Source organism: Myotis nattereri (assembly GCF_964212035.1).
Source record: "Myotis nattereri genome assembly, chromosome: 3".
Lineage (NCBI taxonomy): Eukaryota > Metazoa > Chordata > Mammalia > Chiroptera > Vespertilionidae > Myotis > Myotis nattereri.
Genome location: NC_138077.1, coordinates 9164795 through 9186024, shown reverse-complemented (window position 1 = coordinate 9186024; position 21230 = coordinate 9164795). Strand labels below are relative to the sequence as shown.

Here is a 21230-nt window from a genome sequence, read left to right as displayed (position 1 = left end):
TAAAAAATCAATAAAATATATTAAAAAAAATAAATAAAATTATACTTTATTTTCTGGAGTCAAGGAAGAAATGTGAACTGTATTTTCAAAACAAACACTGATAGTTAAAGAACAGGCACTGTTAGGATTTGATCCGATTTCACAGTATTTCACGTATAATCCACACACTTAATTCCACGCCTTTGCTTATAATTTCAACTGCCAACCTGCAGGGGCTCTGCCCGCCATGCCTCCCGGGAGCAGGGTCCTCACTTGTGCTGTGAAGCCCAAATGCAATGAAATGCACCCCAAACCAGGGCCTTCTACCCATAACTTGTTGTACAATGGGAGGGGTCGAGAGGGGGTCCTGATTCGTACCCTCCCCTGACAGACATGCATCTTCCACTCCTGCCAGAGACTGGGAGGATCCCTTCTTCCTGATGCACACAGGACGGGAGCAACACATCACACAGCCCACCTGCTCATCACTGAGTGGTACTCAGGGGGCCCGTTCCACAGCAAACCTCAAGTCTGGAAGCTCGGCTGTCCCTTTGCCACAGCCCTGCCACCCACACCTGTCCTGTGCGTGCCCCAATCCCTGGGGCGAGCGCCCAGAAAGCTCTAATGGGTACTTGTTGGATGGATGAATGGGCGGATGCTGGATGGGTGGATGAATAAATGGATGGATGGATGGGCAGGTGGATGGACGGATGGATGGATGGATCAATGGCTGGGTACATGGGTTAATGGAGAGATGGGTGAATGGAGGGATGGGTGATGAGTGGATGGGTAGATGGGAAGATAAGTAGATGGATGATGGGTGGATGGCTGGGTGGAGACATGAATAACATCTCATCCTACACCTCTAGCATGTAACCATGCTCTGAACTTCACAAAGAGGCGTTCTCTCAGCAAGGTGAAACCCGGGATGGAACCAGGTGAGAAGGCTGGCATGACAGCACCTGCTCCCTCAGGTGTGTCACCCACAGCCAGCTGCTCTATGAAGACAAACAGAATGGATCTTCAGTGCCCGTCCCTAGCAGGGCTCAGAGGTGGCTCACCTCTATGGGCCTGGGTCTCTACGTCTACAAAAGGTCCCCCACACGTTCACATCCCCATCCTGGTAACTGCGGGATCCCAGCCTCAGACTGCAGCACAGCTCAGTTGTTGCCCCCACGGCGGTGGGCTTCACATGGTATGCAGAATGACTGGGCACAGACAGGGCGCTGTCACACTTGGGGCAAAGTACTCAGTGAGAAGGTGAAAATACAGGATCTTATTCATAAAACCTGGTGGGGGAGAGCCTTCACGTTTCACCACCCCACTCCCCTCCCACCGTGCCTTTACTCCGCAGCCATGGCCTGGGTGGAAAGGTGAGCAGCAAACACCTGGGCAGGTTGAGACCAGGGAAGGTGGGTGTGTGGGGTCTAGCTGTCCCCGGCAGTGACCTGGGCTCCAGGCCCCCCTCAGATCCCGGCCGGCAGGATCTGCCAGGGCAGCACTATCGGCTATGGAGGGCCTGGCCAAGTTGCACATTATTCTCTTTCGCCTGTACTTTTTGATGACTCAGCTAATCCATCTGTGTCTCACGCACAGTCAAGAGCCAACTGCCTGCCCGTGGAAGGGAGGACTGTATGGATAACTCAGTGGTGATGAAAATCACTGAAAATATACGGCTGCCGAAGCCGACAGCAATCTGCTGCTACACTGTCCTCAGCAAATAATAAAATTTGAAAAGGTTCACATTATACCAGTCTTAGGAAGCTCCATACACATGATTTGGAGCACCTTAAAATTATACAATTAAAAGACGACATTTCACATCCTGTACACCTTTGCCAAAGATTTGGTATAAACAGGACAATCAGTTTTATTAAAATTCATAATTTTCAAAGGCATTTGTATTAAGTCCATATTATAGATAAGAACAGGTACTAACATATAACATTTTACTGTTCAATGAGAGTCAACACTGAACTTACATAGAATGTCCAGTGAACTCGACATTTAATACATGGGCTTAATTGTTACATATTACAACGCTATCAATTTCTCAAGATGTTGTAATAAAAATGCATCGTATTTGAGAAAGGTTTACCTACAGAAGAATAAGATTCTAGAACAGTGGTTTTCAACCTTTTCCATCTCATAGTACACATTTATTACTAAATTCCACAGCACACCAAAAAAATATATTTTTTGCTGTGACTAAAAAATTAGGTATAGTTTTGATTCACTCATACCAGACAGCTATTGTGTTGGCTGTTGTCATTTTTAAATCTGACAATCTAAGGGAAAAGAGATCAGTGCCCTGACTAAATTGCATGTTTTAAAAAGACATTTTGAGTCGGTACATAATGGGGCCAATACAAACCATGTGAATTACAGTAAGTTCCAAAAGAATGATGACAGAATTTTTCTTGTACTTCTCAATATTTTCTCCAACATAAATGTTCAGTGATGAGAAGCCAAGTAAAAAATGGTGGCCATTCTAGTCCAGCCAGTGTGGCTCAGTGGTTGAGTATCAATCTATGAGCCAAGAGATCACAGTTTGATTCCCAGTCAGGGCACATGCTTGGGTTGTGGGCTCAATCCCCGGGAGGAGGCATGCAGGAGGCAACCGATCAATGATTCTCTCTCATCATTGATGTTTCTCCCCCTCTCCCTTACTCTCTGAAAACAAGAAAAACATGTTTTTGTTTTTTTTTTAAAAAATGGTGGCCATTCTAAATTTAGGGCATTTGATCAAAACTTCTTGCAGTTTTGCTCTGGCCGTTGTCTTACTTTTCTGTTGCTTGAGTTAATGACATCTTGCTTTTTAATGCTTAAACCAGGAAACAAAACACATCAATGCTGTAACCCGAGATGAGAGTCTGGAGAATCCCAGAGACATGTGTGAAAGTCGCCCAGAAGACACCCAGGCCCTCTCAGGACAGTGCCTTTTGTCCTGGGCACACAGCGGGCACGGTGCCCATCAAGCCCTACGGGTCATGGTGCTCCCGCCACTCCCAAACATGGGGATTCACCAGGCACAGTCCTCTTCGTAATATTTAGCAAGATGCTATTTTCCCAGGATTGCTGACTCTGAAACTGACTTCTTAGGAAGCCACGCTAAAAACTGTGGCTCATTTTATTCCTGAGGGATGACTATCTCCTGCCACAGAACGGGCCGAGAATGCTGCTGTGGCAAAAGACTGTCCCATCAGTTGGGGGGTAACAGGGTGACGCTCCGGGAAAGAGACTCACTCGCTGCACAACCGCTGCTCCCCTCACTCAAGTATCTCTGCACCGAAGACATTCTCTATTCGTTCATGCGTTTCGATGAAGACAGCAAACTCTCAACACCTTTTAAAGCAACAACTCACCCCCTCAAAGCCAGTAGTTTCTGATTTTTATAGTCATGGACAACTTTTGAGTCTGGTCTTAAGAAAAAATATAGGTTTTTATGTCTTAAAACATCAAGTTGAATTAAAGACTGAAATCACCTGGAATGATGAATGGAAGGAATTTGCTGTCTAGGTTTTTAAAAGGAAAATATTTTAACAATGGTTGCCACAGTCTTATTTCTTCAGCAGGAAAAGTATTTTAAAAGGCGAAAGATTTATGCGGTCTGAAGAGAAACCAGAGCATTAGGAAAAGTATTTTAAATGTTAGAAAAGTCGTTAATGGAAGGTGGCAGCCTAGGGTAAACCATTATAAAGCAACGATACAAACTTGTATGGTTTCACAAATATCTAATGATTTCTAAACAAGCTTATAGACATGTTTTTAAATCTTCCTTTTTAAGCCAGCCCCCGTCTAAAATCTACTAAATGCCAACAGGAGGCACTTGAAAAGGGAAAATATAAAGTAACTGGCAGCAACATTAATTCACAAAGCTGCAACCCAGAACACATTCCTACATTGCATTTAAAGCCCAACACTTGACATTTTAGAATGAAAGTGAACACATCACCTTTCCTCTCCGAGCGTTTCCTGCGCCTCCTTTTGTACCGACGTCCCATGATGCTGAAGAGGGTCCCCACGGTCAAAGTCCCAGTGACAGGCGAGGCCATCCGGCCAAGCGGACACCAGCCGCCGGCGGCCAGCCCCAGCCTCATTCTGTGCCCCTCGCCACTGTGAATCGCTCCAGCAGCGGCTGCGACAATGCCAGCCCCTGCCGGCACGTGGGGCTGCTCCGCAGCCCAGGCTCATTCATCAGCCCAGGAATCAGGGCAACGGCGCCAACAGCACAGTGACCTCCAGCGCACCCAGAGCGGCATGAGACTGTTAACCCTTCAGGGCCGTCACGGACACAGCACCGTGGCAGGGAGGAAAGACTTGCCAGGGACGCTTCCCAGGGGAGTAGGACTCTCCGAAGTCCCGTCTAAGTAAAAAGCCTGTCATCTTCACAAGAGACAGAGCGTCTCAAATAATGACCTGGAAGTGTCACTGAGAGGACAATTCACAAAACAACCGGCCGCATTCAGGCCGCCACACCCCAGCACAGAGGCAGCCAGTGTCCAGAGGCGCCCCTGAGAGCGAGGGCGCAGTGAGGACTCTCACGGACCCGTGCCCACCTGCCCGCCATGCCCTTGGATTGCCTTACCCCCTTTGGTTCCCAGGTGTCGGTCCACTGTGGGCTCCTTCACTACAGCACCAGGCACAGCCTCCCACCATATGCCAAGCGAGGGGGGAGCAGACTCTGACCCCTTGGCCTGGGCTACCGAGCCTGGGGGATGACAGCACAGCTAGTGGGACCAGCACAGTGTCAGGGCCAGCCCACCTGCAGGGCCCACATGCCACGTGCACACATGTGCACATGTACTCACACACACACACACAATGCATGTACACACACTCACACAAACAGGTATGCACATACCTCACAGCACATGCCTGAATCTTGGGCTTCAGCCTTAGGCACAGCACAGCCCACAGCCCTCACATCCTCGGGTCCAGCCAGATTTGCTCCAGGCCCCAAGGAGATGCTCTCCCACATCCAGGCTTGAGTCCTTGTGGAAAAGGCAATGACATCCCAAAATACAGAGACTGTGGCTTTTGGGAGGAGCCGGACTGCGGGTAGCATGGGAGTGGAAGGAGCACTTGGGTACTTCTCTCAACTCACAGCAAGTGCGTCCTCTATAACAAAGCTCTTCTCCCAGCAACGCCCAGCATCTGCTCCCCAACTTACTTCCCCAAAGGCACGTATAGCAGCTAACTTTCCCACCGCACACGGCACCATTTCTCAGCAATTCCTATTACTCTCCAATTTGTGCACGGGTGTGTGCAGGCAACCAGGTGGGAGCCAGACACCAGAATTACTGCGTTAAGTTTTTTAAAATAAAACTATTACTATGATTTAACTAAACTTTCAGAGTTAAATTAAAATTCAGCTCTCTTAAAATCATTTTGATTTCAATACTTGATACTAACCATCATTTATATTTTAAAACTTACTCTTAATTCATAATTTTGAAAAAGTATTCTCTAAAAACGTGGAAAAATTGGTATAATAATGTTTTGCTTTGTAATTTAGTTAAATTCACATTTTTAACAGGAATATATTCAAATTTTGTATACTTTCATTTCAATTACATATTTTATCATTAATCCTTTGGATCAGGCGCCAGATAAGAGGTTTTTTAGAGTTTGTGGTCATATGTTTCTATTGTTAACAAATATAACAAGGCTGGCGTGGCCTTGGGGTGCAGAGGGGAGAGAAACTGCTGGCAAAGGCTGCCCCCCCCCTCCCTCTGGCAGGATGGATTTCTCCAAGAACTGAAAAGCGCCTTCTTTCTTATAGTATCTAAGCATGTGACCTGGTCACACTCCACAGACCTGTGCTGTGAGCCCTGCAGACCACTCTACGAAGCCCCCAGGCGGCCAGCCCTGGTAGGACAGAGCCCTCAGCCCACTCTCAGGGAGGAGGAAGAAGGCAAGGGACAGAGCAGAGCCCTGAGCCAGGCTCCTAACACACCGAGAGGGACCTAGGGGCAGGACAAAGAACCGGCGGCCTAAAGAAGTGCGGAGGGGAGCAGGTGTATCCTTGTCCACATCCTGGACGGTTCCCATGGCGATTGTGAGATAATGCCACAGGTGGGCAGAGCTCCCTCAGCTCTGTGGCCGTGGGCTGGAGGCCTCCCTTCTACTGCTACTGTGCTTGGACTGTGCCCCCAAAGGCGTGGCCTGAGGCATCCATTTTGGTAGAGGCAGCACTTGAACAACCTCAAGAAACCCCTTCTCTCTGCACCCTCTACACCTTTTGCTCAGGTCACCTTGGACACAATCCTTACAGCATCACGGGCTGGCGGTCCTGCTGCTGCCCCTCGGATCAAGTTTGGATGCACAGTGCATCCCCAACAGAGGAATCCAAAGGCAGCCATAGGAATCAAGAAACCACAAAGGAGGCGCCCCTGAGAGCGAGGACTCACTCGGACCCATGCCCACCTGCCCGCCATGCCCCTGGATTGCCCCGGTGTGGCTCAGCGGATAGAGCATCCGCTGCAAACTGAAAGGTCCTGCATTTGATTCTGGTCAAGTGCACGTACCTTGGTTGCAGGCATGATCCCCAGCCACGGTCGGGGCATGTGCAGGAGGCAACCAATCGATGTCTCTCTCACACCAATGTTTCTTTCTCTCTGTCTCTACCCCTCCCTTCCACTCTCTCTTAAAAAAAAAAATTAATGGAAAAATATCCTCGGGTGATTAATGGAAGGAAGGAAGAAAGGAAGAAAAGAAGGAAGGAAGGAAAGAAGGAGTCGAAAAGGAGACTCAAAAAGGAAAACATAAAGTTCTTCAATTATTTCAAATTAGAAACAAGAAAACCTATTTTAGAATAGTCACTTATTGCCTTTAAAAACTGTGTTTGGGGGTTCCCATGGGTTTCTTTATACTTAGTCCCGTGCCGTGCATCAGAGCACGTGTGCACTTGACCATGAACGCGGCCACGCACTGTGCCTAACCAGGCTGGAGGCAGAGGCTGAGCCAGCAGCTACATTCCGCAGCGGTAAGCTGGCCTGCTGAGAAGAGCCGCGAAGTCAGGTCTCCAGCCTCTGAGGAGACACAGGCTGGAGCACACAGCCGCTGAGACTGGCCCCAGGGGTCTCCTAACGGGGACTGAACCACGGAAGAAACAATTTGAGAAATGGAGCCAGAACTTCTAGAGCTCCCTTATCCAGGAGAAAGAGCTGAATACTGCCAGAGTCCTGGGGAGGCCAGAGCAAAACAAACACAGAATTAATAAGAGTAGATGGTGAAAAGCTGCCTGGATTCGGATTCTTTACGAATTATTCTGGGGGAATAATGCCTAGAGAAGTCAGAGAAAATAAGGACCATCTCCCCAGCTGCTGGAGACACGGTTTTGAAAAAATAAACCTCATGGTCTCTCTGTGTTAGGGTTTCATTTGGGTCTAGTTTCTCCAGGAAGTGGAGCTCAGCCTCTAGTTTACCCCCAAATGGGAAGAGGTGGCCAAGGGGCCGGGCCACCCCAGGGTCTGCTACGCTCTCTGCGCCCTTGCTCCGCAGGCACGGATCTGGGTGAGGCCACCACCAAGTTGCTGTGGTGACTTCACAGCCTTCCTACCACTTTCTTAAAAGAGAAGATTATAATTTCTCCATCTCCACCATAACCCTGACCTCTGAGGGACAATAAAACATTTACCATCAAGACAATTCACAATTTATAACCAGCATATTCATAAAAGGAAAAATGTGCAAAGGATGCGTAAATCGGGTAAGTCGGGGAGCCGTGAAGATGGACCGACTCAAAGGCTCTTGGCTGCGCTGTGGGGAGTGAGCCGCCCCAGCGCACGGCAGGCTCCTGGCTCAACCCACCCATACGTGATGGACGCGGAGCTTCTCCAATAAGGTGCTGCTTTAAGTGAAACACACTAAGCCCAAATCCAGGAGAGATGCTGCCACTAAAAATCAACTTGGGGGTTAGAGCTAATGTTGTAAAAGACACAGTGGCAAGTCTGATAGGAGGCCCTCTGCTGGGGTCAGCCTACCGTCTGGGGGTCTGTCTCGGGTGGCGTGTGCCATGTTGTCAGTGGGGGCAGAGGCTCCCACTGTGTCCCGGATTCTGCATTTGTCTACTTCACATCCACTCGTCACAGGCAGATTATATTAACTCTATTTTCTTTCTCCTGATGCTCTGCCATTTGGGAGCCTTGCCGACCCCGGGAGAGATGGCCCTCCCAGGGCTAGCCGGTCTGAGGGACAGCAGAGGGCTCGGCCAGCAGTGCGAGCTTCTCCTTCTCCAACTCACTCACCTGAGGCAAAGCTTCCCTGCCCTGAGACAACCTGGGCCAGGGCCAGGCACCCAGAGACCACCGTCAGCACCCACCGCCCACCAGGATCCTTCAAACTGGCCACTCCTAAGCTTTCACCCTGTGGAAGCCCCAGTGAAGTCTCTGGGCCAGGCCTCTCCCTCACCGCTGTCTGCCTCCTGACCAACCTTGTGCTCCCCGTGTGGCATGGCACACCCCGCCTCCAGAGAACTGAGGAGTCTTATTCCAATGGCACAGGCTCTCTCTGGGGTCACTCAGCCCCCCATTAGAGCTACAGTTCCCAGGGTACCAATGGGGCCGCAGAGCATCTAGACTTGCTGGGTCTGACAATACCAGGTCTACTTAGGTTCCTGCTACCTAAAGGGCGTGTAATTAATCAGACACACAGACTGACTGTCATGCAGTGCCATCCTACTTGATATTTGCTCTACCTTTAGCTAATGAGTTCGTTAAAAATGCCAGTTACATATATTTTGCTTTCATCTCATTAAGTGATCATTTCCTTATTTCCTCATCAAATGACATAACCCAATGCCCAGGAAATCTTCAAACACAACAAATGCTGTACTTTTTGCTTTCCTGGAGATCAGTGAGTCGGATCCAGCAGCAGCAGGAGGCACGTAGCGCCTTGGCCGTGGAGGTTGTGCGTGGCCGGGTGCAGCCGCGGGAGATCCGCTCTGACGGCAGGCGCCGATCTCGGCCGTTCCACAGAGAGTCCCCGGAGTTAAGTAAGCCCTAACTCTGCGCCCATCACTTTCTTCTTCTCGTCCTTTCCAAGTCCTGCTTCCACCTCCAGGACTATTTCAGAGAAACGTAAAACAGACACCTGCATTCACAAGTCAAGAAACTACAGCTGAACAACAATGATTTAATGCACCAGGTATGGTTTCTGTAACCAGCAAATTGACAATTTATAATTGAAAAAAACACACGCTTTAAAGCTCTTTTCCCCCACTTTAAAACACATCAATTTCAGACTTCGGCTGTCATGTCTTTGCGAGTTAATAACTACTGAATTCTAGGAGAACGTCATAAAGAGCCACACGCCATTGAGCATCTGACGTTCCTGGTATCTAATTAATTTTATTTTTATCTCTGTCCTCAGAGTAAAGACTCCAAAATGTAATGTTCCTAGAATATTAATTTAGGATGAAACTCTTAAAAACTATTTTTCTACTCTTACAAGAGGAAAAAGAGGAGTTTATTCCATTAGAATTCTAAACTCTCTAAATGAGTCAGTTATTCATCAATTATTTATATATAATCGACACATGGGAATCTGTAACGTTACTTAACTTAATGTTAAAGTACTCCGGAAATAGCTGCTAATAAGGCACATAGCCAACTGTCACTCATCCCAGTGCGGTGAGCAATAGGGTAGTCCTGTCTGTTTTCAGGAGCCCCCGTTCTAACGAGGAGAGAAGGACAATCAATAGTGTGTCTAAGCAGCGAATGGGCTGGGACACACGTCGGAGGAGATGGTGCCACCAGGGAAGAGAACAGGGACAGGAGTCAGTGGTGGCTTTGAGTTTCGAGGAAAGCCGTCATGAAGCCAAGACGAAGGCTGTGAGGGAGCAGAGACACTGGGGAAGAATGTTCTTAGAACACAGAAGGGCCAAGACCCTGAGCAGCGCCCAGCAGCCCAGAAACAGCCAGGAGTCCCGAATGGCCAAGGCGAAGGCTGGAAGGTCCTGGAGGGTCAGCTCGTAGGGTCTCCTGGGCCTGGGCCTGAGCCTAGGCGAAGACGTGGTAGTCACTCTGCCCAGGAGTTTTAAGCTGTTTCTGGCCTCAGGTCCCTGGGGAAGAGCAGCTGTAGGGACAGGGCTCACTCAGGGATACTGGTGAGGAGCCCAGCACAGACAGAGCAGGTAGCGCAGCGTGGAAGGCAGGGGACAAGCGAGAAATAACCAGGCTCTGGATAGATTCTGACGACGTCCCCGATGGCTTAGATGTGGGGCAGGGGAGACAGGATGGCCTGCTTAGGGGCTGAGGGCCTGGAAGGACGGAGCTGCTGAGATAGAGACTGCCAGTGGGCTGGGCAGTCAGGAGTTGGGTTTGCTGTCTGAGGTCGGAGAGGTCTGTGGATCCCCAAGAAAAGATGCTGGGCGGACCCAGATCTAAGTCTGGGCAGCACAAGGAAGCTCTGGGCTGGAGAGTCAGGTGTGGGGCTCACCTACACAGAGATGAGAGCGGTGAGATTCCTGAGTCCTGAGCACAGACAGAGCCGAGAGAGACCAGGACGGAGCTGGTAAGTACACTGGGCAGTGCTTGCTGCTGGGAGGACAGGAGAGGGAAGGATGGGCAGGGAGCTTGTGAGGGAGCAGCCACGGGACACGGTGTGTAGTATGTTTCTTAAGTGGCCTGCCAATCCCATTATCTGTATTAGCTTACTTAGATTTCACCAAGTCTCAGTACAGGAGACGCTGAGATGACTGACAATGGACAGTCTGAACACGGCCACCATCTGTCATACAACACGCAAGCCCTCGTGAGTGCAGCTGTGCAGTGTACAACCCGCACGGCTGGACAGTGTGGCCTTGACAACAGCACCGAGTAACCAGCACGGACCCCTGAGCAGGTCCTCCTGGTGGAACATCTGCTCTGCCCCCTGCTGGCCAGGAGACCTTGAGAAGTTCTCACCCTCACCGCTCCTCCATTCCTCATCTGCACAACACGGTCACAGTCATGCCCCCCTCCCCCACTAGGCTTGCTGGGAGAATACAGCGAGGGCACAGTGGCCACTGGGCTTTAGCTGCTGTCATATCGTCAGCACCCCCACTTTATGAAGGTGAGCCCCGCAGCTGGAGAGGCTAGATGGATTGTCCAAGGTCACACACTGGGGAAGTGGCAGAACACTGGGGAATCCGGGACATTCTACACTCTTCCTTCTCCTGCAAGGCAGCCCAATTAAAGCAAATTCACAACTACTCAAGTTCACTGTTTTCACTATGTTAAGATTCCTCACAATTTTTAAAATCCACACATATGTATTTCTTTAACACATTTTTCTTTTCTATATTAAAATGGTTTCAAATAGATTGGGATAAGTCTAGTTATCAGTCTACTTGCAACATTTCTCCACTCAAGATCATGGATTCAATTAAGCTTCTTCCATTTTCTTTTTTTTTTTTTTAAATATATTTTATTGATTTTTTACAGAGAGGAAGGGAGAGGGATAGAGAGCTAGAAACATCAATGAGAGAGAAACATCGATCAGCTGCCTCCTGCACACCTCCTACTGGGGATGTGCCTGCCACCAAGGTACATGCCCTTGACTGGAATTGAACCTGGGACCTTTCAGTCCCCAGGCTGACGCTCTATCCACTGAGCCAAACCGGTTATAGCTCTTCCATTTTCTTTTAAGGTGACTTTACCAAGAAGTTTTGAATTTAAATAAAAATCTACATTTCTCAAATCAGTATAGCAGGTGTTAGGTTTAGGGAAAAAAGGGAGGGGCGAGGCCCTTGATTTGGAGGCCCTACAATTAGCTCCAATAGCCAAAAGCAACCTAAAGGAAGGAAGCAGTCACAGACTATGGTGCGCAGATGGCTGAGGTGGCCCACGGGAGGCTCAGGTGGCCCACAGACAGCTACATTGGCCACAGATGACTCAGGTGGCCCATGGATGGCTCAGGTGGCCCACAAACAGCTATGTTGGCCACAGATGACTCAGGTGGCCCATGGATGACTCAGGTGGCCCACAGACAGCTATATTGGCCACAGATGACTCAGGTGGTCCATGGATGGCTTAAGTGGCCCACAGGTAATTATGGTGGTCACCAATGGCTCAGGTGGCCCACAGGTGGATGGCTATGGTGACCACAGAAGGCTCAGGGGCCCACAGATGGCTCAGGTGGCTCATAGATGGACTGCTATGGTGGCCCACTGATGGACCATATGGCCCAAGGAAGGCTCAGGGGCCCACGGATAGCTCAGATGGCATGCAGATGGCTCAGGTGGTATGCAGATAGCTCGGGTGGTATGCAGATGAGTGCTGGCAGCAGAGAACAATGCAGACCTGCAAGGCCTGGTGCTACAGAGAGCTCTGTTCCCTCCTTATAGATTGAGAGAAAGTTGGAAAGAAATTGCTGAAAGTCTGAACATAAACTTGAAACTAAGTTAAATTGATAGTCACAGTTTAAATGGGTATTTTTAAGGATTAATTTTGAATCATTCTTTAAAAACAACGCTTACTATAACTGACTATTAAAAACAAAGTAGAACACAAACCTTTTAAAATATAAAGTAAAACCAGCTGATCCTTCAAAGATGACAAAGCAGTTTTGCTCATTCTAGAGCAACTAACTTCTGGCTGAGTTCATCTACTGTAAATAATTCCAGGGTTTTTAAAGTGAGAAACGTATAGGTTAAGGCAATAGCATAGCTCTGCCAGTGTGGCTCAGTGGTTGAGCATCGACCCATGATCCAGGAGGTCAGGGTTTGCTTTCCAGTCAGGGCACACGCCCGGGGTGTGGGCTCAATCCCTAGTATGAGGTGTGTAGGAGGCAGCTGATGAATGATTCTCTCTCATCATTGATGTTTCTATCTCTCTATCCTACTCCCTTCCTCTCTGAAATCAACAAAAATATATTTAAATAAGTATATAAAACGGTTAAAACCTGTTGAACAAAAAGTTTTTTGAAGGAAACTGATATTGGGCCTCACAGAGGGAAGGCATAGAAAAGGTACTAATGGCCTGAAAATGGAGTTTTTCCCTTAGTAGCTGTCTCTTCGTCGTCTTAGCATGATCCTATAGCACCATCTACTGTCTGAAGTTGTCACTCACGTGAGCCAAAGACAGGCCCTGGCTCCCAGCTTGGCTGCTGTGGGCACTGGCCTGTCCCTCATTGTGCAGTCAAGGTGTTCTGTCCTGCACACACACAATGTCACCGAACATCACCGTCAGGCAGGCCACTCCAGACGCGGATCAGCACATCTACGTGGGCAAGAGGGCATCTCTGGTTGGAGGCATGGCTAACTGCACACATCTGTCAGAACAGATTAAGTGTACACTTGAAATGAGTGAGTTTTTACATCTCAATGAAGCCAACTTAAAAACAAAAATCCCAGAAAAAATTGTATAAAAAGTCAGAACCTCAATTTGAAATAAAATAGACATCACAGAGATTTCAAGAAAAATGAATGAATATACTCCAAGAAGCAGAATGAAACGCTGGAAGAGACCGGGAGCAAGCCAAGGGAGCGTGTGGTTCCTCTCTCAGTGAGGAAACAGAGGCTCGGGGCCAATATCGCAGACACAGGCTCACTGTCACCACGGTCACCCCCGCTGCCCATACGAGGAGCCTGGGCAACTAGCCCGGGGCACGGTGCTGCTGGGAGGGCCAGGCCTACAGCCATTCGCGCCCTCTGCTCTACCGCCCAGGCAATGTGAGGATGCAGGGAACGCTAACACTGAACCAAAAGGCACGGCTCAATGGCAGGAAATCAAATGTGGGCGACTTTCAGCAGTCAGAGGGTGCAAAAGAGAAGTCACGCTAACCCTTCCCTTTGCCCGAGAAAAAGTCCTGCAGTGGGACATGGAGGAGAAAATACAACCACGTGCATTTCACTTGGTTCCGTGATGAACAGCATTTACTGATCATGAGAAGACAAGACAAATACCATTTCTGGATCTGAAACTGATTGAACTGTGGGTACAGAACAAAATGAAGTTTTCTACTGCGATAATGTGAAAGGAAACAGAAAAACAAACCTGCCCGAAGCTGAACAGTGGAAAGAGTGAGGAGAGGTGACTGGGCAGGGCAGGGAAAGTGCTTCCCATGTCCCACTCGGTGGGGAGCCGGGAGGCGTCCGAAGTCCAGGGAACAAGGACGGGTAAGCACACACAGTTCTGAGCTCACCAACAGAGGAACGAGGCTGCTATCCCCGCTAGCTGACCCCGTGCTCCTCCCCAAGCCTGTGGCCCTGCCCCCTTCACTGGGGATGCTATGGGAGTTAAATACACATTTTCTGTCTCCTTTGTGACTATCGCTGGATGCCCAACACAGTTCTGGCCAACAAGATACAAGTGAAAATATACTGGCGGCTTCTTGAATGCCCCAATAAAAAGGACAAACATGGGTTGTACTGCCTGCTCCTTCCCAGTTGTTCCTGCCTTGAATGTGGATGTGATGACTGGAGCTGTGGCAACAACACTGCAACCATGAGGGAATGGTAACGAGAACTGCAGAGACACTTGCCCAGATTCCTGACATGGTTGTGCTCTAATTCAACACTAGTAAAAACCTACCTTTACATTACTCTTAATGAAATAAATGAAGAAATAAATCCCCTGTTGTTTAAACCATTGTAGGTTTTCTGTTACTTTCAGCCAAAAGCACTCCTGACACAGGAAGAGAGGAGAAGGCAGGAGAAGTGTAATTGAGCTAAATCCTCCTCTATCTGAACTAAGAGTTATCAGATGATGTCTAAAACTTATTTTTTAAAAAAGCAAGTATATATTTTAGAAACAGGGCGTACGGCAGGGACTGCCATCTGAGAACCAACATCCTTCCTTCTTTCTCGAGGCAAAGCACCCACATTTCTAGTCACCTTACAGCCAGTCATGGTCACATGACTAAAGGTAAGTCCACTGGGATGAAAACAGAAGTGTCTCCTGACAGCTCCTGGGGACATTCTCATCGTCTTAGCACGATCCTATAGCACCATCTACTGTCTGAAGTTGTCACTCAAGTGAGCCATGCACGGGGCTCTGTCATTCTTTCTCCAGCACACGCCCAACCGTGTGTGAGTTCATAGGGCAGGTCGAACACCAGGACAGCAAGCGTCTGGGGCGCTGACAGCTGGAACCATTCCAGCCCTGCCCACCAAGCAGACACGGCTGTAGGGGAAGCCTCTTCTCTCCCTTGTGCTGCACCTCTGATTCCTGCCGCTGGTCCTAACACTGACCAGCCCAGAAACACAGAGAGCCACAGCCCTTTAAAATAACTCAATGCTGCCTCTAGGGAGGTGAGCGCTCTGGACAGCGCTTTTTACCAAAGGCCCTTCCAAATTATGTGATTTGTCTCACTTTGACAGCATCACTTTGATAAAAAAAAAAAAAAAATGAAACAAAACACAGGTCTGGTCTTTCCCTCACCCCCACATGCATCCACCCAAGGCCCCTCCCCTCCACGCCCCTCCCACAGTCACAGCCCCTCAGGCCCACCAGGCTACCACAGCCAGCCCTCTCCTGCACCCTCCCCTCTCCTGTCGTGTGCCTACCTCCCCAGTTGACTTCCCAGATAACAGGCTCTTCTTTCAAGACTCAGTTCCACCTCACCTCACGAAGCTCGCCGCCCCTGCCTCCAGGATGGGCTACCTGGCTCCCCACTGCTGTCACAGCACCAGCAGACACCACAACCCTGAGCCCACCAGACGCTCATGTTGAGTCCAAAGGCCATGTTGTCCCTTCCCCAGTGCCTCCCTGGGAAGTGCCAATGAAACAAGGGACCCCACCTCCCTCTCCAGCAACTCGGTGCCTTTTTCTTCTAGAATGGGGCCCACGGATCTCTCGTCACAATGCGAAGGAGTGGTGGAGAGGCCACATCGAACGCTCTCGCCCATGTCTGAGGCCACCCGTGGCTGTAAACCCAGGCAGGCGCGCCCCTGGTCAGTGGTGGCACACGGCTGCTGGGCACAGCTAGGCTGGGTTGACAGGTAGCCAAGACCATCTTTCTGAACTATCGCACATCAAGGAAGGTCCACGAGGGGGCGCTGCTGTGCTTCCACAAGCGCCTTCTGCGGCAGATGCCTTCAGAGAAACTGAAAAAAAAGCAAGGGCTGGAGGATACCAGACTTTCCTGCATCTACAAACCAACCCCTTCGTTTTTTACGCATCAGTCTGAAGGTATCTGCATCCATTATTTTATGTTTAGTCACGACCAGACACAAAACAGCTAGAGGGACATTACGCACAGACTCCTAAGAACTGCGCATGCACCCAACACTGCATAGGCGGCTGGATTTCTATGCTCCCTGCTGGTCCCTGTCGACTGGCTTCCCCAGCCCATGGCCACCAGCAGGTGGTTGTGGTGGGTGGCAGTGGTGCCCCACAGTAGCCACGTGTGGAAGGGTCTGCACATTCTAGTGGGGTCTCCAGGCACTTTGTGCGCAGAGGGCACTACGTGGGACAAGCAGGACGTACCAGAAGCAAAACGCCCCCACACGGAAGGACACGTGTAGGTGAAAGGGGTTCACCGTCCCCACGCCCAGACCCGACTGTTACGTCCAACACGAGACTTTCCACACCCCTCCCGTTGCAGAAACGTAACCGCCTTGAGAAGACGGGGGGCTGCACCTGTTTCTTTCTAAGCTAATCCACGAGCCACACCAGCTCTGCCGCATGGCTCCCGCCATCACCCAGCACCCGGCTCCACCTGCCTTCACAGGTGTCCGTCACAGTGGCTCCTTTGAGAGCAGTGGTGCCTGAGATTTTACATGGTGACCCAAACATTATTTTAGTATGACTTCCTAATTTCTCTTTTATTACACTCAGGCAGTATAGCGCTTTTTAAAATTATATGGTTATACGTGTATAAAGCAGTATCTTCTATGAATTTCAGAATAAAAAGGGGAGTTACTGGGTAACTGTTAGAAGAAGAATGCTGTGGGGCCATGAGGAACGCTGAGAGGGCTTCCAAGTTAAACAGGAGTCCAGGCTCCCGTGGGCCCCTCTCCGAATGTGCACAGTTGGGTAAACGCCACAGGAACGCCACAGTCCACCCCAAGGTGCCCCAACCTCGGGGACACTCTCACGTGTGAAGACACAGAAACAACTTCCATCTTGTTAAGGAATAAGCAAGGCAAGAGCGGCATCTGTGCCTGACACTGAACAGGAGGCCGCATGCCTACAGTGCCCCCGCCAGACCGGCCCGAGGGTCCGGAGAGAGCTCGATGGCATGTCATGGGGCTATGGTGATGAGGGCTTCAACTAGTAAACATGGCTTTTAGCCCCCAAAAATCATGTTTATTTACTTTATTTTAAGCCACCCTGAAAAAGGAAAAGCATATATATCAGACTATTTGTTGCCAAAATTAGCTCATTTTGTGAAAAACAAGAAGAAACACAAGCCCTCTATTGTGCAGTCACGTGTTAGTGTGCAGTCAGGAGACCTGACTCAGAACGCTGTGACGGCTTCGCTGCAGCCCTCTCCTTTGCTTTCTCAGCATGCGCTTCGGATAGCTCCTCTGGCCTGATTATTTTTTTTCCTATGGCTTTAAGGACAATTTATTTGTGCAAAAGATTATAAATGCTTCATTTCTCCAATGCACGTTTACACTCAATAAAAATACTTGCCCTTCCACATAAGCAGCATCACGCACGCATCGTTCGCACCTGTAGCCTGTGACAGGTCGGGGTCACAACCACACTTCGCTCCGCAGCACTAGGCACAGGTCCCCTTCCGACCCTGCCGCCCAGGGGTTCTAGCTTCCAGTAAATAAAGCTACAGAGAAGCCGATTTCATATCACGATCAAATAAAAGAAGATCTGTGACTGAAGATAAACTCCACTCAGAGGCACAAGCCACGGGCAAAGTCACCTCGACACCGCCCTCCACTCTCCCCCCACCCCCCGCCCCCCTCAGCTCTTATGCCTGGTGCCAAAGAAAGGCATCAGCTGAGGATCAAGCAGAACCTCAGGTACACGTCTCCCTGGGAACCAGTTAACCTACATTCCTGACCTTTCCCGACTCAGAAATGACCAGCGGGGCCTTTCCAGGCACAAACCCAACCCAGTGGTCAGACATGGGTGCATCTTCACTCCCCAAATATGTGTCTCAACTTCTCTCAAAAGCAGATACTGAATCTCATAATAGTCACCAAAAATAAGAAGTAAAGAAATTTTATCCTAATCACCTCAAAGAAAATTATTTATGGTAAAAGGCTGAAGGCGGCACCAACCCTTACACGGTGCCCTGAGGCCAGAGGCGGCTCCAGGACCCAGAGTCTCTGAGGGCAGCAGGGCTCCCGCCTGCAGGGGCCGCGGGGACTAGTGGGGATCGCAGAGAGATCCCTGGCAACAACCACCTCTGCTGGGAGTGACTCAAGAACGCCCACGTGAGAAGGCGTGATCGCTTTACATCAAACAGAAGTCATTTTTACAGGCGAATGTTGGCAATGGCTGCAGGTTCTGACCTACCTCGGAGTGAGTTCAGTTCCTGTGTCGGCTCTGCTCCTGGGGCCAGGCCTCCGTCAGTGCGTGTCGGACTGAGGTCATCGGAACATGCGCTTGGCCAGGTTTCTTCAGCTGCTTCTCAAGGTCTCCACACCCCCCCTGGAGAGACTTCACTCTGTGTAATAAAAAGGTTCAATTGTTTACATGAACGTAACTCAATCTTAGATACTTCTTCACCCTTTCAGATGTGAGCTCTGATAATAAATACTCAATTAAAAATCTTCTTCCTGAATATAAGTTTAAATTATTTTTAATGTGTTCTTATGGTTTTTTAAAGCGGATACACAATTATCGATCATGCCTTCATCCCACCTGCCAGGGCAGGCAGACGCACAGGGAACACCCACAATCCATTTCTGCTCCCAACACACTAGAGCCAACGGGCACCAAGCCACAGGCAAAGGAATGTGCCACGGGCACTGCCTGTGTGAGCTTCCCTCCTGCAAGGTGAGCGTGTGAGTGCAGACAGAACGTCGCAGGCCCAGGCGGCTCCCGCCCCCTGCTGCCCAGGCCAAGGAGCCACAGGCCCTCCACGCACAGGCACGAGGCTGTGAATCGAGGTCTGCAGGTCATTCCCTCTCTGCGTAAGAATGGTTTCAACCTGCAAGTTATGAAAGAGAACATTTCCACACACTAATACACTTCCAAACCTATATAAGTAAAATTTTATTTTCTTTTTAAAACAAACTGACATCCAAATGAAGGGAAGTCCTGGGGCAGACCTGTGCGCTAACATGGAAGGCAGGAACGCTCGGTGGGCCCTGGAGACTGAGGCTGGAGTGCAGACGAGGTGGGTCTGAGTGGGCAGGAGCTCCTACTCTGCAGACAGTCCAGCCACCAGGACGTCCCCCCAGGGCTCCTGCCACAACTACCGGTCCTCGTGGGTGAGAACTGACTGCTCTCCAAGACCTTCCCCACCTCCCAGCTGTGACTGCTTGGACTCACCTGCACCGTGGGCCAGGATCCCACGAGGACCATCCCAACAGTGATGGGACCAAGGAGTTGCTATGCAATTAACCACATGAACCCCGACAAGGGCTACAGCCATCCGTGGTGGGCAAGAGCTAACACTGCAGGTGCAGAGGGTGGCAGGAGTGTGAGAAAAGTCAGGACAGGGCAGGCTTTGTCTTCCTTGCAAAAGAGGAGAGGGCAGGTGGGGAGGAAGCGGCACGAAGATGTGGTCTGGGGACAGGAAGCAAGACCGTCACAAGGCTGAGAGCTAGATCCTGCTCCTTCTCAATGCCTGGACCCGCAGGTGAAACGGGCAGAAGTGTGGCCATGTGAAAATCTGAAAGGGGGAACCGGAGGTATCGGGTGGGACGAGCAGAAAGGCCCCCCGCTGTGCCGTTCTGTGACTCCAGCTCCTGACACGCTGGGGCGGGCGACCCAGCCCCACGCCTTTCCGGAGGCTTCTCCTGCTGGGTGCTTCCCCCTTGAAAACAGTGCGACCCCCCCCTTACCAAGCCGAGGGGCTTCCACAACAGGTTCCCGTCTGACCACCTCCTAACACAAGGAAATCCAATGCCACAGCCCTGCTGGTAAATCGGGGCTGTGTAAGCTGCAGCACGCCCGCACCCAGAGCAAGTACAGGACTAGTTGTACTAAAACAAGCGTGTCACTCAGCGCTGGATGGATTGGCTGTGCTGGTAATAATCACACTGATTAAATGAAGCAATTGTGTTTCCTTCTAACGTGATATTTATCATTATAAGTTAATTAGATTGGAAATTAAGGCTTCACTCTGCCAAAAAATAAGTACTCTCATTTTCTACCTTGTAGCTGCATAAATCGATTACACGAGTTAAACAAAGATTTCAACGGAGCAGACTCTGATGTTTAGAGACTCCAATTATTCCAAGATACAGAGGCTTGATATGCTCAAGACAAGTGAACGACAGTAAATAGCCGATTGACTGAAGGGTACTTAGACAAAGACGCTTCCTCCCCGATCTCTCACAGTGGCTTCCAAGTGCTTAATTACTCCTAAGGACGGGTACCCACCGCAAAAGGATGGAAGCCAGCGGCACCAGCGAGCAGGTGCGAATGGGCCAGGGTCACTGAGCCTGGGTAGAGAGGCGTAGAGGGTAGGAGGGTAGAGAGACGGCCCTCAGCTGAGATGCCTGGTGAGAGGGAGGGTGGAAGGCCTCTTGGGAGAAGGCACCACGGACAAACGGACAAACGTATAAGAAAGAAAACCCAGTCTGTTTTCAGAAAGGTAGCTCTGAGGGCTCTGTGGGCAATGGCCAGAGGGCTGAGACCAGAGGCTGGGAAGACATCTGGGGCCAGAGGGAGGGCAGAGACTGGAAAAATCAGGTACGTATCTTGGAGGTGTGAGGAGCGGGACTCGGTGACTGACAGTCCAGGTGGAGGAATGAACCAAGCCTGGGTGCCTCTGAGGATCCAGGCTCCGTGAAGGGCTGGATAGGACTTGGCAACCAACATGATAAAATCAAGAGAAGAAATGGTAGAAGAGGGCAGTTTTCAATTGTTCTGACTGCTGTTACTTCAACTTGGACAATGACGAACCTTCCCTGGCAAATTGAAGGAACACCGGGAGAAGTCGGCAGGGGGCAGTGAGAGCCCAACGGTGCCCACCTGAAATTCTAGGCCAGTGGTTCTCAACCTTCCTGATGCTGCGACCCTTTCATACAGTTCCTCATGTTGTGGTGACCCCCAACCATAAAATTATTGTCGTTGCTACTTCATCACTGTAATTTTGCTACTGTTATGAATCATAATGTAAATATCTGATACGCAGGATGTATTTTCATTGTTACAAATTGAACATAATGAAAGCATAGTGAT

General features: G+C 49.8%; 1 protein-coding gene across 2 annotated transcripts in view; it reads right to left on the bottom strand.

The window, feature by feature from the left end:
* The window catches only part of ADARB1 (adenosine deaminase RNA specific B1), a gene marked incomplete at its 5' end in the record, with an annotated part of 102369 nt that overhangs the window by 40573 nt on the left and 40566 nt on the right, over nt 1-21230 (bottom strand). Inside the window, one exon of one of the 2 annotated variants that reach the window (XM_081086984.1) lies at nt 18390-18540. Coding sequence is in view for 1 of the 2 variants with exons in the window: in XM_081086985.1 (XP_080943111.1) it covers nt 3935-4034 (100 nt within the window). Of the gene's footprint in view, nt 1-3934; nt 4035-18389; nt 18541-21230 lie in introns of those variants that run through there. The other variant, XM_081086985.1, reaches the window with a different exon arrangement.